The sequence below is a fragment of the Pinus tabuliformis genome, chromosome 4_1, assembly GCF_031772625.1.
Source record: "Pinus tabuliformis cultivar Carrire ecotype Pingquan chromosome 4_1, CPIR1, whole genome shotgun sequence".
In the NCBI taxonomy this organism is placed as follows: Eukaryota; Viridiplantae; Streptophyta; class Pinopsida; order Pinales; family Pinaceae; genus Pinus; species Pinus tabuliformis.
Genome location: NC_142303.1, coordinates 627,942,021 through 627,960,405, shown reverse-complemented (window position 1 = coordinate 627,960,405; position 18,385 = coordinate 627,942,021). Strand labels below are relative to the sequence as shown.

Sequence of the window (18,385 nt, the reverse complement as noted above, 5' to 3'; positions counted from 1 at the left end):
GTTTGGTCTTTGGATGTTGTTGTTGTTGATATTGAGGGAGAAGGTGGTATAGTCTTTGGATTCCCTTATTGTTGATATTGAAGAGAAGAGAAGGCACTGGGTGCTTAATGTTGGCTTGAGGGGCTTATACCCAGGTTTAGAGTTAGCTACGGTAACCAACAAAATGCTTTATCACTGACCCTTTTGGCAACTATTTGCTCACGTAGATCGCAGTCTCACTCGAGGCGATATTGGGGGATGCTGGAACCAGGTTTCCACATCCAGAAGGATTATGGAGTGTGGATCTTGACTTAGTCTGACTCACCTATAGATCTATTACTACGCTATGCGATATTACTTAATATTATACTAAATCCGATCTATTCATACAAAAAGACTACTTCAAAGATCTAAAACTCTATCTACTGTGCATAAATCAATGGACCTTAACTGTAATTAACTGTAACAACATTCATATATTAATTCTGATCTTATCTTTTATTGTGCAACACAAAATAAATAGTAATTGCATGAAGTAAAGTACACAATGTAAGTACATATGTATGCCTTCAAAATATTCTTTATTATCTTCAGATCTTCACAATTACAATCCTTCTTACCCTACGCACACAGCTGCAGGGGCCTACGCACACAACTGCAGACTTACCAAGGTCTCTGTGCACATAGCTACAGGAGCGTTCCCCTTCACTCTAACACATAAAGATACGATAATTATAGACTCAAAAACATCAAAACATATCCATGCCTTTGAATTACTAAGACAACCTTTATATATCTTTTTCTCTTACAATACCATGGTTCGCAAACCATGGGCGGAGCTCAAAACATACAAATTGATCCCATCATTTTACAAAATAAGGGGCTTTAACCCACCCTAAAGCCCCTATGACTCCTAAAACATTGTGTGAAGCGTGATCCACTCCTCAAAATGTGGGATCTTTACAAAACTTTGACAAAAATTTGACCTAGGGGAACCCTACCCAACAGGCCCCCAACACAAAGATGTCACTCGTCCTGAGTCACTCAGATGGTATGTCCTAAATCTTCTCTTTGAGACTATTGTATGCATCCTTCAAAGTTTGAAGTGTCTCTGCACACTGCATGGTGGCCTGTCATACTTCCTCTACCAACTTCTTTGTCGTTGGCCTTGTTATCGCTAGATCGATGGTTCTTTGTGTCTGCCTTATGATCTTCAGCTTTCTCTCCATTTTATATGATAGATGAATGGCTTCATCGGCCCATGGCTGCATCCATGCTGAAATTATCTTCTCCTTTTTCCGCAACTCATCGATCTGTCCCTGCAAAAACTTTCCCTCCTAGAGATGGGCAAATCGTTACGCAGGTGCTAAGGTTCGCATCATCACTTTGATTTCATCAAACTATTGTTGCTTGTCACAGATCTTTGCATCTATATTTTGTACATGTGGGTCCTCTTGTAGCGAGGCCCATATCTCCATAGTGTCTTCGAAGATCTGGCTATAATCCTTGACTATAGTAGCTATATTTCCCATAACAACCTTGATATCCGCTTCATTCTGCTCATGAACCTCTAGTGGAGTTGCTAGCTGCAGCTTCATCTACAACTCCACAATCTGCATTTCCAGCACAAATTTTACTTTGTTGACTTCCACCTTTGATTCTTTTACTACTGCTGCAAGCTTCTAAATCTTCTCTTTGGGTGCTACCTCTGTCTAGATCTAGAGCTTCGATAGCTTGTTGCAAGCTTTGGTGATGGCCTCTTCTAGCTGCTGCCTGTGTGCAACTGCCTCATCACGATCCTTGATGGCCTGATTCTTGTCCTCGAACATCTGTCGATTTTCATTTTTAACTTCTTTAATTACCAACAGAGCGCACTGCTCCCACACCTTTAGTTCATCAGTGACTCCTTGATGTAACTCATGTAAGGTATGAATAGGGAGCGTTGCAAGATTGATTCTCAGATTTTCTAGCGCTATGCGCACTCCTGATCTTCGACAATATCAAAATGTAGAGCGCCAACTGGTAGTTGCACAACTCGGAGCTTGGATGTGATTACTATCTGTGTGCTGCCTGCAGTTGTGCTTGATGGTGCCGCACTCGCTTGAGCCACACTCGCTTGAACCGTGATCGCCTGAAACTACAACTCCTTGAGGCCCTGTTGGACCTTTTTAAAAACTACTTTATATTGGTCTTCAATGTTCCCCCATATGTCATCTGTCACATCTTAGACTGTGTCTCCAATCTTGTCAATGTCCCCCTTAGTGAGGACCATCGATTATGTGCCAGCGGATTTTTCCGACTTGTGCTTCTTCCGTGTGCCTCTAGCACTTGGTTTTCGCCTTTTAACTATGAATGGGGAATATAGCTCCTCAGAGTAAAAAAAAGGGTCTTCACCCCTTGATTTCCACCTTCGGCGGCCTGTTCCTCCTGCTCGGCTTCACACTCTGTCTCTGGTGTAGTGTCCTTCTCTAGATCTCTTGTGACTTTCTTAGTCACCTTCATTTTTCCCTTCTTGGTTGGCTGCTTCTCGGTCCACGCACCTCAAATATCTTTCATCATTCGACTGGTGCCTGCTTATTCTATCTCTGCTCCTTCCGTCGGTGGAGCTATCCAATTAGTTGTCCAGTTTCTCACCACTTGCGCGATGTCATCATCAGTGACCAAGTATGGAAGCTCATACCATACCTCCTCTAGGTCCTTCTTGGCGCGGATGTGTACATGGTGAAAGTCTGCCTTGAAGTTTGCAATCTCTCTATATTGTTCAAATAAAACTGGTGACAACCTCGACCTCTGGCTGATCATGGTGCACAAATCCATTTCAAACAAGACCCATAACAATTTGTTCTCTATAACACGGGTCGACTCCTTGGAAGCCCACAGCGAGGCATACCTCGTAGCCTCGTAGATGTCAGGGTCCACATTGGGGAACTGTGACTCCTTTGGCGTTCTCCATGTTGTCAACACTATCAAGAGCAATAACCACGCATAGTGGAATTGATTTCCCTCTTCTTGTGCCTCCTGACAGTCATCCAAAAATTCTTGGCACAAATATCTTGCCTAGTTAAACTAGATGCCCTTGTTGCACTACGCAACCAATGATACGACCAGTGTGGGTACCTTGTCTACCCGACACTTCCTCATTATTTTCCTGACCAAAATGTGCATGACAAAGTACACAGTCTGATCATTAATGGAGCTGATGAGAAATCCCCGAGACTTCTTGATCAAATCATAATCCTTCTTCATATTCTCGGCTAGCTTTTTCTCCTGATATTTTCTGACAAATGCATCGACGGGGTTTTCTCCTTGGTAGGGAAGCGCAATTATTCTTCTAATCAACATATCATCAATGGGGATTTTCATCCCCATCCACAGACATCCATCATGCACCAACGCCAACAGCTGGTGCACATAGATTGTGTTGATATTGCTGCACCCGAAGTGCGGAATATATAGCATATTCAACATCCTAGCTCACTGAATTCTTGCTACCCATTGCATTAGTTCAACCCTTGTTACTCCAGCTTCTTCATAGTAAACTGATTTCAGGTACTTTCTGGGCTCGAACTGGGGATACTTGCTCCGATCATTAAGATCCCATTCCTCCATGTGTAGTTGTGGAACCTTTGCCAACAACTCTCCCTCAATCGACACCTCATCCAGTAACAGTGGTGTAAAGAATTTGAATTTGATATCATTTGGGTCCTTGGTAACCTTTGAGGTCAGCTTTCGTGGCGGCATATAGGGTGGCAACCTGGAGATCGATTCCACATCTTCTGTATCGATATCTTCTACTCTGCTAACCACTTCTTCCTCATTTGAATATTGGGGATCCATCGATTGCTTCTGCTTGTCCAGCCTCTCCTTAGTTCTCTGCTCCTTAGTGATTTTTCTTGGCAATTTCCTAACTGGAGGCTCCTGTGGCCTCTTCTTCTTCTGCGTGCTTGCACCAATAGTTTTCTTCCTTGGGGACCTTGACCTAGTGACATGCGCTGGCAGTGTAGTAGTCATGATGAATCCTAGCCCTTGTCTAAGAAATTCTTGTTCAATCTCCTCCCAATTCTTACCAGACATGCAACAGAACGCTCGACTCACACTTAAGCGAAAAATCACCAATCGAAATATTAGTGAGCAAAGTGTTTGAATGTGGAGCGGGTTGCCATATTTATAACCTTTTTTAATTTCAAACTCCATGATCTCCTTCAGATCCACCTCATAAATGCGAATTTGGCGGAATATTTTCCCATATATGCCCATTAAATGCATTCCCCCCACTCCTTTTAATGGCAATTTCCCTGTCAAATCAACTGTAGCAACCCCAATGGTCATATTCTAGATGAACTACATTAGACCCTTCCCTGCAGTGCGGTTACTCCTTCTTCGTCGCAACTTCCTCCATCTGCGCCATCCTCCTGAATACCACGCATCACTTCCTCCTCGATGAAGTCCTTCTTTGGCAAAGTAGTTTAAAGTCTCATGCTTCCTTCCAATTGCCTGTAGCACTAATACTTTTCTCCATTCATATAATCATTGCATAGTCCCAGGGACAGAATCGTCCCTATATATTTTCAACCTACTACCATTTACTCGCCTAGGAAAGAATTCTCCATTTAGCTTCACGAGATGAATTGCACCACCATCTGAGATATCCTTGACAATGTATGGTCTTAACTAATGCATTTTTAATTTTCTCAAGAATCTTGCAAATTTACTATCTTATAATAGAACTAAGTCTCTATTCTTGAAATTTTTTTGCTTAATATGCTGGTCATGCCACGCCTTTTCCCTGGCTTTCTGTACTTGTTGGTGAAATCCTATAATAAAGCGATCTTCCTCGAGTGCGAGCAATTGTTCCAATCTCTCCTCCATAATGTCGTTGTCTGCCATGTCTGTGACTGTGGAAATTCTAAAACTCGATACTATGTATTCCATAGGCATTATGACTTCCTGTCCATAAACCAATCTAAACAGAGTTTGTCCCGTCAACTTCTTGTAGGTAGTCCTGTATGCCCATAAAACTGCTAGTATGTGCACATCCCAATCGTTTTTGTTGATGTTGCATACTTTAGTCAGAGCGTTCTCCAAAATTTTGTTGAAAGCCTCAACCATGTCGTTCGCCTGAGGATGATAAGGCGTGCTCTTCTGATGATGTACCTGGAATTCCTCCGTCAATGCTTCAATAGTGTGTTGTGCCCTACAACAACCCCCCATTTCATAACAATTTTATCACAAACAATTTACATATGAAATGGGTCCCTTTTAAAATTTTTAATCGGCATTAATAAACTTGTTCAAATAAGGTATGATAATCAAATGAATTTATGCAAAAAACCCTTATTGAGCAAGTGATAAGCAATTTTTGGTTAAGTCCAAAGAAGTAATCGCAAGTTCGGTTGCCATCTTGGTTTTTCCCGATGCGATATCGCTATCGGTCATCGGCAATAGCAAATGCACACACAAAAGGGCACATACCTTTTCCCCGATGCGACGCGATATCGGCGATCGGCTATCGGCATGGCACTATGTCATGTGGAAAATGTTTTAACACTCCGGCCCGATGCGATATCGCTATCGGCATTCGCTAAAAGCAATTGATACACATCTGGGGGTTATGTTCGCGCGCCGAATGCGATATCGCAATCGGCGTTCGCTAAAAACTTTCCCAAGTGATAACGCCACACACACACTTCCGATGCGATATGATGACGCTTAATGATGACCTCAGTTCCAAAAGGTGATTATTTCAAAGCATTAAAGTTATATTTAAAATCGATTTGACAAAATCACAGATTTCAAAAAGCCGTTAAGTAAAGGGATAAGGTAATGCATGCGTATTTAAAAGCTTTGCCCCTTCGAATTAACGAGCAATTACGATTAGACCTTTGAAAGATCTATTACACGCTTTAAGGAGTCATTCGGTTTAATAACTTAAGTAATGGTCATTTATGAAGCTGTAGGCCGTAAAATCACCATTATTACATCTACGGTGCCTGCTCAAATCATTAAATCCGCAGCCTCTTTTAGGAATAATCTCGCCACGCTTCAAATCATATATTTATCCCGTTATGGATTGTCATTGTTATTTCTTTGTTACGATTTCTCTTGCACTTGTGTAGAATTCGACTAACGAGAGAAGTCTGAATATGATGGGAAAAAAGTCCAAGAAGATGGCAGGTTCTACTGCGACACCCGCCTCAGGCCAAGCTGCTACACCTTCAAGGAAGGGCTTAATCTCAGATACTACATGCACTGGTCTTACTGGTACTACATGGCAAGGGACATACAATTTGCTAGAAGCAGAACAACCAGAAGTGACAGTAACGGAGGCAAGTGTGGATGAATTAAGAAAGTCTGAGGCAACTCTTAAAGATTTGGCTGACTCTTTTCTGCACAGAATAGCAGCCAGGGAACAAGTCCTGCCTTATACTGACGTGGTACGTTGGGCAATTGAAGAAGTTCCTCTCACTAATAGAACCTTCGTTTCTAAGGATAGAAGGATTTTCGGCTCCTTCAAGCCTGAAGACTTAAGACAAATGTATCATTTGCCCAATCCCGAGCAAGTCTATAACAGAGCATTTGTGGAAAAATTTTCCAGAGAGAATGAATCACCAGTCGAACCTCTACGAGAGTGGAGGCAAAATCCAGCAAAACACAAACAGGATATGTCGGGTAAGTACTCCAATGCCTCTCTGGCTTCACCTTACTGCTATGCTGGAATTATGATGTGTAGATTGTGGGGATTTCATGATTCTGCAAATATCCATGTTGATATGGTTCCCTTAATGGAAGCGGCCGTTAATAGTATAATTATGGATTGGGCCACTATCCTGTCTGATAAGTTGGTCCTAGCTATTCGTGAGTTTAGGGCCAAAACCAGAGTCTCTGAGAGAAAAATCCCACCTTTTTATTACTCTGCATACATTATGGATGCCCTTTGTTTTAATTCTGAGTTTCCTGTCCTTGGTTGGAGATGGACAACCCATGACCCAACACCTATTCATTTGTATCATCGTAAATTGTGGAAACCTTCTCACAAAGATCATTTGTACCAAATTTGCAATGGTTTTATGGTTCCCGTTCACTATTCTATTTTTGACAGACCTATCCCTAGGATTTCCTATGAAGCCTCTTTTGACCTGCCAGCCGTAGCCCATTGGTTCGGCGAAGAATGTTTTTCTTATATCAGAGTTTTTGGAAGCAAGGCCAGGCCACATGTTCTTCCCGTATACATCCCAGACAAACTGTTGGCCCGAGAAATCTCTTATCAGATAATGTCTGAAGGTGTTACCCAAACTCTCAAAGAGGAGAAGAAGAGAGGATGGCCATCGTTTCCTTTAAGAATTGGAGTTTATACGCTGCTAAATTATAAACATGCAGAAAAGGAAGCAGCAAAACTCCAAATGCTATCTCTAGTTTCTATTCCCAACAGACTCTATGACCCGAACAAGGCTGCTTTCATTGCCTTGGAACAGGCTAAGCTGACAAAGGTGGTTCACCAAGAAGACCAGTTTGACGACCTGTTCATGGGTGTTGATTCAATAAGCCAAGTCAAACAACTTGCTGCAATGAGATATGAAGATATGGAATTAACTGAATTTAATAAACTTAGAAAGCAAAGGTTGCAAACTTTGCCTCTAAAGTTATTATCTACAACCCCAACTTCATCCTCAAGCGAGCCTGATCAGCCAGAAATAAATTTACCTCCCGTTACAATTAGAGAACAGGAGGAAAGTCAGAGAAAACTACAGGCAGAAAGGCAGCAAAAAGCACAAATTGAACAAGAGCAGAGAAGGCAAAGGGAGATAGAAGAACAGAGAAGGCAAAGGGAGATAGAAGAACAGAGGAAACGAGAGGAAGAAGAAAAAATAAGGAAAGAACTGGAAGATAGGCAGAAAAAGGAATTGGAGGAACAGCAACGGAGAATACAAGAGGAGCAACAGCGGAAGGCATTCGAAGAACAACAGAGAATTGAAAAAGAAAAAGAACAGAGTAAGCAAATCTCTGTCGATACTGAATTGATTGAGGAATGGAACCAATTTGATTCCATTATAAGTGGTAAAGAAGCCTCCAAAGACTCAGATGCCTTAAAGACTCCCGATATTACTGTTTCTCCGGTTCTTGAAGGAACCAGCGGCCCACCCACAGTACAGAATGTTGAAGAAGTTACTCAGAATCCATCTGATCAAGTTGATCTTCAGGTAGAGGAAATTCCTCCTCTAGACATTTTCTACAGCCCTAAGCATAAAGCCGTTGTAAGACGCTCAAGGAAGAGGCGAAGGCTTGATCAACTTTCTGTCTCAAATGAGCAAACAGTCACGGGCAATGTCGTCTGGAAGGGAGAATTAAGTCCCTCTGAAGATTTGACAAAGCTGTCGCAATTTGCGGGAGCTTATTCAGCAGCAACCATTGACAAAGCATCCGAAGTGAGTCTTCTTTTGAAGACTAAAGAGCATGAAGTATATGCATTGCAAGCAGAAGTGATAGAGGCAAAGAATAAAACGACACAGGCGGAAGAACAATTGCTGGCTCAACAACAAGAGAATCATTTGTTAATCCAGCAAATTGAAAAACTAAGGATAGACCAAAGTGACATTAAAGCACGTGAATTAGCAGAGGCATTATCACAGTTGGAAGCATCAAATGAGCTGTTAATGAAATCTAAAGAAGATCAAATAGTTCAGCTCTCAGCACAGCTTGAAGGTATTAAAGGCGCCAAGAGTATTGAAGATTTCAGAACAGAGGCAACTCTGATAAACGGCGCTTTAATATCTCAGATTAGACTTTTGTGCCAACAGCTAGTTGAGGCTGAGTCACTTTGTGATATATCTACAGCAGTATGTAAGCAAATCGAGAAAGCCAGGACTAACTTGGATCAGGCCGAAGATGAAATAATAGAATATATTGAATGGCAAGATACTCCAGAAGGGCAAGCTGCTAATTTAGCCCGAATCAGTGAAACATACAAGAACATACTTTTCATGGAATGGGAAACACAGGTAATGAAGGCAGAGAGGGTAGCATCCAGATGCAAAACAATTTCCACGAACATGATCAATATAGTCAATGATACATTGTATCTGGCTAACATGATTTCACAATGCACACCTGGAAACATAACAACCGCAAATATGCTGGAGCATAAGAATTATCTTAAGCTGGAAGAACAAGGGCGGTTAATTGCTGGAGTGAATACCTTGACCTCCGATGCATACTGGCTTTTCTTGATTAAACCGCATTCTCAAAGGTCGGCTCTCAACTGTCTAACCGACGCTCTCCAATACCTGATTGCCGATTTCCAAGATGCCACATATGATGCACAGCTGACTTCTCGCCTCAATACTCCACCTGAAGTAGAGCCAATGCTGGCGATATGTCAGCGAAAGAGTAAAGGCAAAGAGACAGCTGACTGAAGCATCGCCGCCGACTGCCGATTCACCCAAATTGCAAGATGATATTTGTTGATGCCGATTTCTTAGTTTTCAGTTTTTAAATATTTAGTAGTTAGATTAGAATAGTATTTATAGACCCTTTCATTGTTTTGGAAGGGGTCGTAAAATTTTGTAAAAGACTAAAAGGCTGAAGTTTGCACTATTGTGCTTCAGTCTATATTCTTTTTGAAACTCGACCACTGGTCCTTAATTTTACTTGGAATGCTGTTTAAGTAAATTGTGCACTATTGTCGTTTGCTTGGAATGCTTTCTGGTTGGAAGGAAGGACTGCTACATAGCGATTAATACATTGGATTGATCAAACAGCTTGCATGGTACTATTATCTGTATCTGTTCTCTTTTCAGTTATATGAATTGCTGTGTTATTACTTTGCTATTATTGAATACATGTATGTAATACAACAACAGGTCTTCATTTCATATCACTATTGAATGTTTTGAGATTTGTTATCTTTCACCCATGTATGTATCAATGATATAAATGACTGAGTACAGTAATTCGCTATTATAGCTCTGCGTAACTACTTACGCAGAGCAATCTCAAATGATTAAACATCTATGCTTGTTGTTAGTGTCATCTATATGCCTGTCATTAAGCATAGTTTATTAAACGCTGTACTGTCTGAATTGATAAGTCCCGGGATTAGCTTATAGTTTTTGTATTTCTTTTATAGTTTAGTTATTTTGTTTATTATCATTTCATATCTTAAATCATCCATCCATCCCGTTCACTTATAATATTTGGGAAACTGGTCCCGTTATCCCCAGTCGGAGCCACTATTCCAAACGGAAAAGGAGCTGCACTAAGTTCCGGACCGGGTGGTTTCCCCGATGTTGTTGCAACGAATTTCGAGGCATCAACATTTTTGGCGCTAGAAGGAGGGCCATCAACTGTGAATGGCAAGTAGGTCCAACCCCACAAACCATTCTAAGAGTAATTCCCCCTCCAACTCATCTTCTCCTTCTCAATCACATGCTGGTTTACCAGCACATGATCAAAGAAAAGAAGAATCAACCACCACTGCTCACACCCATAATATTTCAGAACAACTAAGTCTTGAATCTCCTGAAGTCCAGTCTCTAATCCAGAAACTTCAGAGCTTCTCCATCTCACCACAGAAATCTGAGATATCAGAAAGCAGTGCGACTTCGCAGTTCAACCTCACTCATCCTCTCACCAGACTTCAGAGCGAAAAACTTGGTATTGAACCCACTGAGTTTCCTTTACCCAAAAGGAAAAGGCCAAAGAAAAACACTGAAGGATCTGATAGTGGAGATTTTTCTTCCACATCCTCCATTTCATCTCCTCATCTGCAAAGTCGACCATCCACTCCTCCATTACATATTGTTGTTCATCAGGGAATAGGAGCCTCAATATCCCAACCTGTTCACTCTTCATTTTTGATACTTCCTCAAATATCTGGAACCCCGAAAGTAGTGCCAACCACTGTTGCTAGCACAATGGCAGATCCATGGACTAGGCCAGGTGCAGTCAACATGGCTGGACCATTACATGATCTACCAGACGCTCCCGAAAAATGGTTGCCTAAATTTAATCCAGATAACGGAACCCAAGCTGAAGAACATATTAACAATTTTATGTTAGCAGTCAACTTGAAAGGAGTGACAGAGCAAGATGTTGTTGTCAGACTTTTTCCCTACACTTTACAAGGATCGGCAGGATCCTGGTATTTTTCCTTACCTTCTGGTTTAATTACCAGTTGGAACACATGCCAAGAGGAGTTTCTTACCAAGTATGGAGATGATAGGTCCTTAGCTACTTAATAAATGATCTCTCCAACTTAAGAATAGAGCATAGGGAACTAATAAAAGAGTTTAATGCTAGATTTAATAAACTCCTGAATAAAATCCCTACCGACTCTAAACCAAGTGAACAAATCAGAAGCGAATGGTATATTACTGCCTTACCTGCCAACATAGCTATTTTTGTAGACAGGGCTGGCAAACCTACCTTAGCTGAAAACATGAAAGAAGCACTTGCTGTTGAAAAGCGCATTAATGCTCTTGAGAAGAAAGCTGCTCTTGAAGACCGAAAAGCTAAAAAAGTCTCATTTAAAGAAGATTCCAAGAAGAAAACCCCAAAGGACCCCTATGATATGGAGGGTTTACAAAAGGTCCTTAAAACATTGTCTAATGAAATGGTTGATATCAAGAAACAGGTGGACAAAACCTCAAATAAAAGACCATTTAGAACTTTCAAGAAAACAGAGTCAAAGCCACCCAATGTTATATCCAATGCAGACTCAGACCAAGAAGAAGAGGAAGGTGAAACAACTGAACAGACCGATGATGAAGAAGAAGTAGTTGAGTGCCATGGAATGTGGGATTTTATACTCCCAAACTCTGATACTGAGAATGAAGAAGAAGCCTTTCCGGTTACTACAAGAAGTAGAAGCGCTTCTGAACCTACTCAAACGAAAAAGAGGAGTGCAGGTGCTGCCACACCAAAAGAAAAAGTTCTTCCAAAGAAATCTCCGGTAGCAGCCCCTCATAACCAACCTCCAATTTCTAATTCTCCTTCAACATCCAAAACACTAGTGGTATCTGACCATATGGAGTATAATATTGTCGATGACATGAAAAAGACCAAGGCAAACATAACTATGTTTGAACTAGGTAAATTAAAACATCAGCAAAAACTGCTCCTAAGGGAATTTAACGCTATTCCCTCTTCCCCTCTTCCCAGTTCAAAAGCTGCTAATGATTCAGGACAACCCCCTCCAGATATGGTCGAGGCTACCGATTCGGTTCTGATTGGAGATAGATCCAATTCTCATACCCCACCTTTTTTGCTCACCTATGAAATCTATAATCGAAATCTGCATAACTGTTTAATTGATTCAGGGGCTTCATCCAATATTATGCCAGCTTCAGTTTGTTCTAAGCTGAACATAGAACCCCAGAAGTCAGCCATCCACATTGTACAGTTAGACAGAACCAAAGTTCAGGTCATAGGAGAAATTAATTCCGTGACTATCAGGTTGTCTGCTGATCCCAGAATAGTACAGAGAATAGACATTTTGATAGCCGACATACCTGAATTTTACGGTTTAATTTTGAGCAGAGACTGGTCTGAGAAACTACATGGATACATTTCCACCGATTGGTCACATATGTGGCTCCCCTACAAGGGTAAGCCAAATCAAATAAGGATCGACCGTGAGAAGCATATGACTCATACAGTAACCGATTTCGAACAAGAAAATCAGCCGGTGGCTTTCAACAATAACATTTTGGGAAATTATTCTTCACAATCATTCTTTGGCAATTTTATTGCCCAATCTTCCCCTTTTCAAGTTAATCATTGTACATCTCAAGTAGAAAATTTTTCACAATCAAATTTATCCAAATGCTTTAATGTAGATCAAAAGGATGTAAATATTTCTGATTCTCCTTTATTTTGGTCTTTGTATTTTGATGGCTCTAAGTCCAGCGAGGGCTCAGGAGCAGGTTGCATCTTGGTTAGTCCAAAAGGCGAAAAGACAATGCTTTCTTGTAGATTAGAATTTGAATGCACCAACAATACAGCCGAATACGAAGCATTACTTCAGGGATTATATAAGGCAATTGACCTTAAAGTCCAATATTTAAAAGTATTCGGCGATAGTGAGATCATTGTTAAACAGGTAAGGAATACAATCCATTGCCTCTCAAGCCACCTTAAGCATTATCAAACGCTAGTGCAAGATCTCACTTCGCATTTCTCAGCATTCAATATTTTATCAATCCCAAGATCGCAAAATTCAGCAGCTGATTTACTAGCCAACGTAGCTTCCAAGCTTCTCCCTTCCGAAGACTATAGTCTTGATAGATTTTCTGTAGAGTTAATTTTTAGACCTTCAGTTCCTGATAACATCACTAGCTGGAGGGTTTTCAACCATGACGAGGATATTCTGCAATTTTTGACCTCTGAAAAGTCCTATGACAATCAAGTCATTGAAGAGGATGAGCATGATTCTCAAATGAAGCAAACATCTCAAGATAACGTTATTCCTAAACCTGTGGTAAAGCTTGAAGACCTTTATGACATTAAAGATAGGTTTAAACCTGTAATTAATGCTAAACTCCAAAGCTCTACTCTTAGGTTTGAATTGATTAATTTAGGAACAGCTCAAACTCCTCAGAATGTAAATTTAGGATTAGGACTTTCTACAATAGAAAAGGAAGCATTTATCAAACTTTTAAGAAAAAACAAACAAGTTTTTGCTTGGAAGTATGATGACCTTAAAACATATGATACATCTATCATACAACACACTATTCCTATGCTTCCCGATCAAAAACCAGTCCAGCAGAAGTTAAGAAAAATCCATCCAAATTTGGAGAGCCAGATAAAGTCGGAACTTAATAAGCTTTTAAAAGCTAAGATTATCTTTCCTGTCCGACACTCAAACTGGGTCTCCAATATGGTACCCGTCAGGAAGAAAAACGGCGACATCAGAATCTGTATTGATTTCAGAAATTTAAATAAAGCAAGCTTAAAAGATAACTTCCCTCTGCCTACCATGGAGCAAATCCTTCAATCGGTAGCAGGATCTGAATTGATGTCTTTTCTGGATGGTTTCTCAGGATACAATCAAGTACTGGTCCACCCTGATGACCAATTAAAAACTACATTCAGAACAAAATGGGGAACTTACGCATACCAAAAGATGCCTTTCGGACTCATAAATGCAGGAGCGACATTTCAAAGAGCTATGGATACAGCCTTTAGAGGGTTAATTAACCGAACAGTAGTTGTCTACCTCGATGACATTACTGTATATTCTAAAAAGAGATATAATCACTTGCATGATTTGAATCAGATTTTTCAACGATGCAAAACATATGGTATCTCTCTTAACCCGAAAAAGTCTTTTTTCGCTCTCAACCAAGGCAAGCTCTTAGGGTTTATTGTATCTAAGGATGGCATTTATGTAGATCCTGAGCGAATTACGGAAATTTCTGAAATTCCTTTTCCACACAATAAAAAATCGATGCAGTCGTTTTTAGGACAAATTAATTTCGTTAAGAGATTTGTTCCAGATTTTTCACAGATTGTACTACCACTGCAAAAGATGATTAAAAAGAATTCAACCTTCAGATGGGGACTAGAAGAAAAGCAAGCTTTTCATGATATTAAACAATCCATAATCAATGTCCCAGCCCTGAATACTCCAAATCTTTCTAATCATTTTACATTATATACTATTGCATCCGACTTATCTTACGCAGCAGTACTAACTCAGTTGAATGATGACAATTTGGAAGCGCCCATTTCGTTCTTCAGTTCTAACTTCCAAGGCGCCGAATTGAATTATTCAGAAATTGAGAAACAAGCTTTTGCTGTCTTTAAAGCAGTCAAACATTATCGACCCTTTCTTCTTAAAACCCATACTAAAGTAATAGTTCCTTTCTCCGCAGTTAGGCAACTATTAATTCAAAAGGAATTGGGAGAAAAGAGGGCAAACTGGGTCGCAGCTCTCCAAGAATATGATCTAGAAATAAAGCCAGCAAAATTTGTTAAAGGTCAAGGTTTTTGCAGGATCTTAGCAGGAGCATCAAACATTCCTGAATCAGGTGATACAGAGCAAAACCAAGAAGTCAATCAGCTAAGTATACCGGATTCCGAATCTCAATATTCAGATCTAATCTTTTATTTAAAGAATGGTTATGCACCTACCAATTTGTCCTACAAGAATAAGAGAGCCATTAGGTTGAAAGCTAAGAGTTTTTCTCTTATTAACGATGTGCTCTTCAGGAAAAACTATGATTCTGTATTACTAAGATGCCTTGAGAAACCTGAAGCTCAAAAGGTTTTGCAGGAGCTACACGATGGACCGGCAGGAGGACATTTTGGAGCTGATACAACAGCTCATAAAGTAATTCATGCCGGATATTACTGGCCTACTTTGTTTAAGGATGCTCATGAATATGTAAGGAAATGCATTAAGTGCCAAACTGCCAGTGGAAGACAACGAAAGCCAGCTTTCCCTTTACAACCAATCAACATTGAACAACCTTTTGAACAATGGGGATTGGACATCATTGGAGAAATAAATCCTTCATCTTCCAAGCAACACAAGTATATCCTTACAGCAACTGATTACTTTACAAAGTGGGTAGAAGCAGTTCCATTAAAGACAACAAACTCGGAAGCAATCATCGAATTTATAGATCAGTTCATCGTAACCAGGTTTGGTGTTCCAAACGCTCTTGTCTTTGATAATGCTTCTTACTTCTCAGGCAATGCAATGATTGATTTCGCTATCAAAAGAGGATTTAAATTAAAATATTCTGCCAACTATTACCCCCAGGGCAACGGTCTAGCAGAATCAACTAATAAAAATCTAATCAAAATCATTAAGCGAACAGTTGAAGAAAATCATAAGAACTGGCATAAATCCTTGGTATTTGCATTATGGGCCGATAGAATTACACAGAAAGCTTCCATAGGGACCTCTCCTTTTAATCTTGTTTATGGAAAAGAAGCAGTTGTACCAACCAATCTTCTTCTCCCATCTTTAGCCCTAGTGCAATTTATAGACGAAACTCTTTCTTCTTCTATACAGTTTAGACATGATCAAATACTCAAACTTGAAGAAGAAAGGGATAAAGCCAAGGTTACACATGCAAGACATCAGCAAGTCATTAAAGCAGCTTTCGATCTAGCCTCATCCAGCCCTAGACAATTTGAAGTCGGAGATCTAGTCCTGAAATGGGACAAAGCCCACGAAGACAAAGGTAAACATTCCAAATTCCAAAAACTGTGGCTAGGACCATTTCAAATCTGTGAAAAAGTAGGCCATTCTACATTCATACTTCAAAATCTATCAGGGGTGAGAGATTCTCTCCCTGTCAATGGTCTAATTCTGAAGAAATTCTTTAACTGAGGAGGTAACCCCTTCTCTTTCTAGCTTATTAGTTTTTCATAGTTTGTAGGATTTGTAGGAATAAGAATGTGGGACATTCCCATTGACCTTTCGCTGTAAATAAAAGCTGTCTCGCCATAGTAATATTAATATTTACTTTTTAAAAATAGCATCCTGAAACAAGAGAGATCATTTCTAGGAAATTAGATGTCTTTTTATTCTAAGCATTACAGACTTACCTTTGTAAATTTCACTCTGAACAAAGATCTATGAATCATCTTGAGTGGTTGAAATTAGTCCCCAAAGGTTATCTATACGAAAATAGGAGCTAATTCATCTTCAGCATCTTCAACTCTTAAACCTGTCATCCATTTATTCTTAACAAGATAATTGTTCATCCCATTCACCAACAGTTTTTGATTACTCAGAGTGTAATTCTAAAATATAAAAGATTAAAGATAAGAGGTCTTATCACAAGCCTGCTTACCATGTTCATAGGAAAATAATTTAACTGACATTACCAAAACTGCATACCAAACAGGGTAATGGCTTGAAATCTCAAGACAAGGGGTCTCATCACGAGCTAGCTTGTTCAGTTTAATTACTACCCGTGAATGGCATTGTCACCTATCTGGCCACCAAACCAGGACAATGGCTTTTATCTTAAACGAAAAAAGAAATTGAAATTCAAAAAAATACGAGAATATCTTTTGAATTCATTCTGTTTAGTCACACTCTAAGGTGAATGGAACAATGGACGAGAACATGGTTAAAAGGTAACCCTGCCGAGACTATAAACGTTTGCTGGCAGCAGAGGCTCTACCTGTGACAGAGGAGTTTATTTTAAAAGCTGATATGAAAAAGTTTTCTATTTTTACTTTTACAAACCAATAAGGACTTATTTTAATACTCGAAGTGCATTTATAAAAAGAGGAAGTTTAATGAAGAAACCTGTTTTATTTAGAATCAATAGATATCTCGTTATATTAGAAATTTCCTTTCTTTTATAAAGATTCTATTTGAGAAAATGTAAATATAATTGTTAGTTCAGAGATAACTGGTTCTGCCAGCGAATCGCCAATTGTTGTGCCCTACAACAACCCCCCATTTCATAACAATTTTATCACAAACAATTTACATATGAAATGGGTCCCTTTTAAAATTTTTAATCGGCATTAATAAACTTGTTCAAATAAGGTATGATAATCAAATGAATTTATGCAAAAAACCCTTATTGAGCAAGTGATAAGCAATTTTTGGTTAAGTCCAAAGAAGTAATCGCAAGTTCGGTTGCCATCTTGGTTTTTCCCGATGCGATATCGCTATCGGTCATCGGCAATAGCAAATGCACACACAAAAGGGCACATACCTTTTCCCCGATGCGACGCGATATCGGCGATCGGCTATCGGCATGGCACTATGTCGTGTGGAAAATGTTTTAACACTCCGGCCCGATGCGATATCGCTATCGGCATTCGCTAAAAGCAATTGATACACATCTGGGGGTTATGTTCGCGCGCCGAATGCGATATCGCAATCGGCGTTCGCTAAAAACTTTCCCAAGTGATAACGCCACACACACACTTCCGATGCGATATGATGACGCTTAATGATGACCTCAGTTCCAAAAGGTGATTATTTCAAAGCATTAAAGTTATATTTAAAATCGATTTGACAAAATCACAGATTTCAAAAAGCCGTTAAGTAAAGGGATAAGGTAATGCATGCGTATTTAAAAGCTTTGCCCCTTCGAATTAACGAGCAATTACGATTAGACCTTTGAAAGATCTATTACACGCTTTAAGGAGTCATTCGGTTTAATAACTTAAGTAATGGTCATTTATGAAGCTGTAGGCCGTAAAATCACCATTATTACATCTACGGTGCCTGCTCAAATCATTAAATCCGCAGCCTCTTTTAGGAATAATCTCGCCACGCTTCAAATCATATATTTATCCCGTTATGGATTGTCATTGTTATTTCTTTGTTACGATTTCTCTTGCACTTGTGTAGAATTCGACTAACGAGAGAAGTCTGAATATGATGGGAAAAAAGTCCAAGAAGATGGCAGGTTCTACTGCGACA

General features: G+C 39.8%; 1 protein-coding gene across 1 annotated transcript; it reads right to left on the bottom strand.

The window, feature by feature from the left end:
- Window positions 1–4,695: 4,695 nt before the first annotated feature.
- On the bottom strand, window positions 4,696–5,088 carry LOC149177599 (uncharacterized). The gene has a single exon (XM_089421807.1). It carries the CDS (start codon window positions 5,086–5,088, stop codon window positions 4,696–4,698), a length of 393 nt encoding a protein of 130 aa, XP_089277933.1.
- Window positions 5,089–18,385: the final 13,297 nt, after the last annotated feature.

What these genes read in the sequence shown, in the direction of transcription:
- LOC149177599 (XM_089421807.1), bottom strand. Translation starts at nt 5,088, where the DNA reads ATGGTTGAGGCTTTCAACAAAATTTTGGAGAACGCTCTGACTAAAGTA.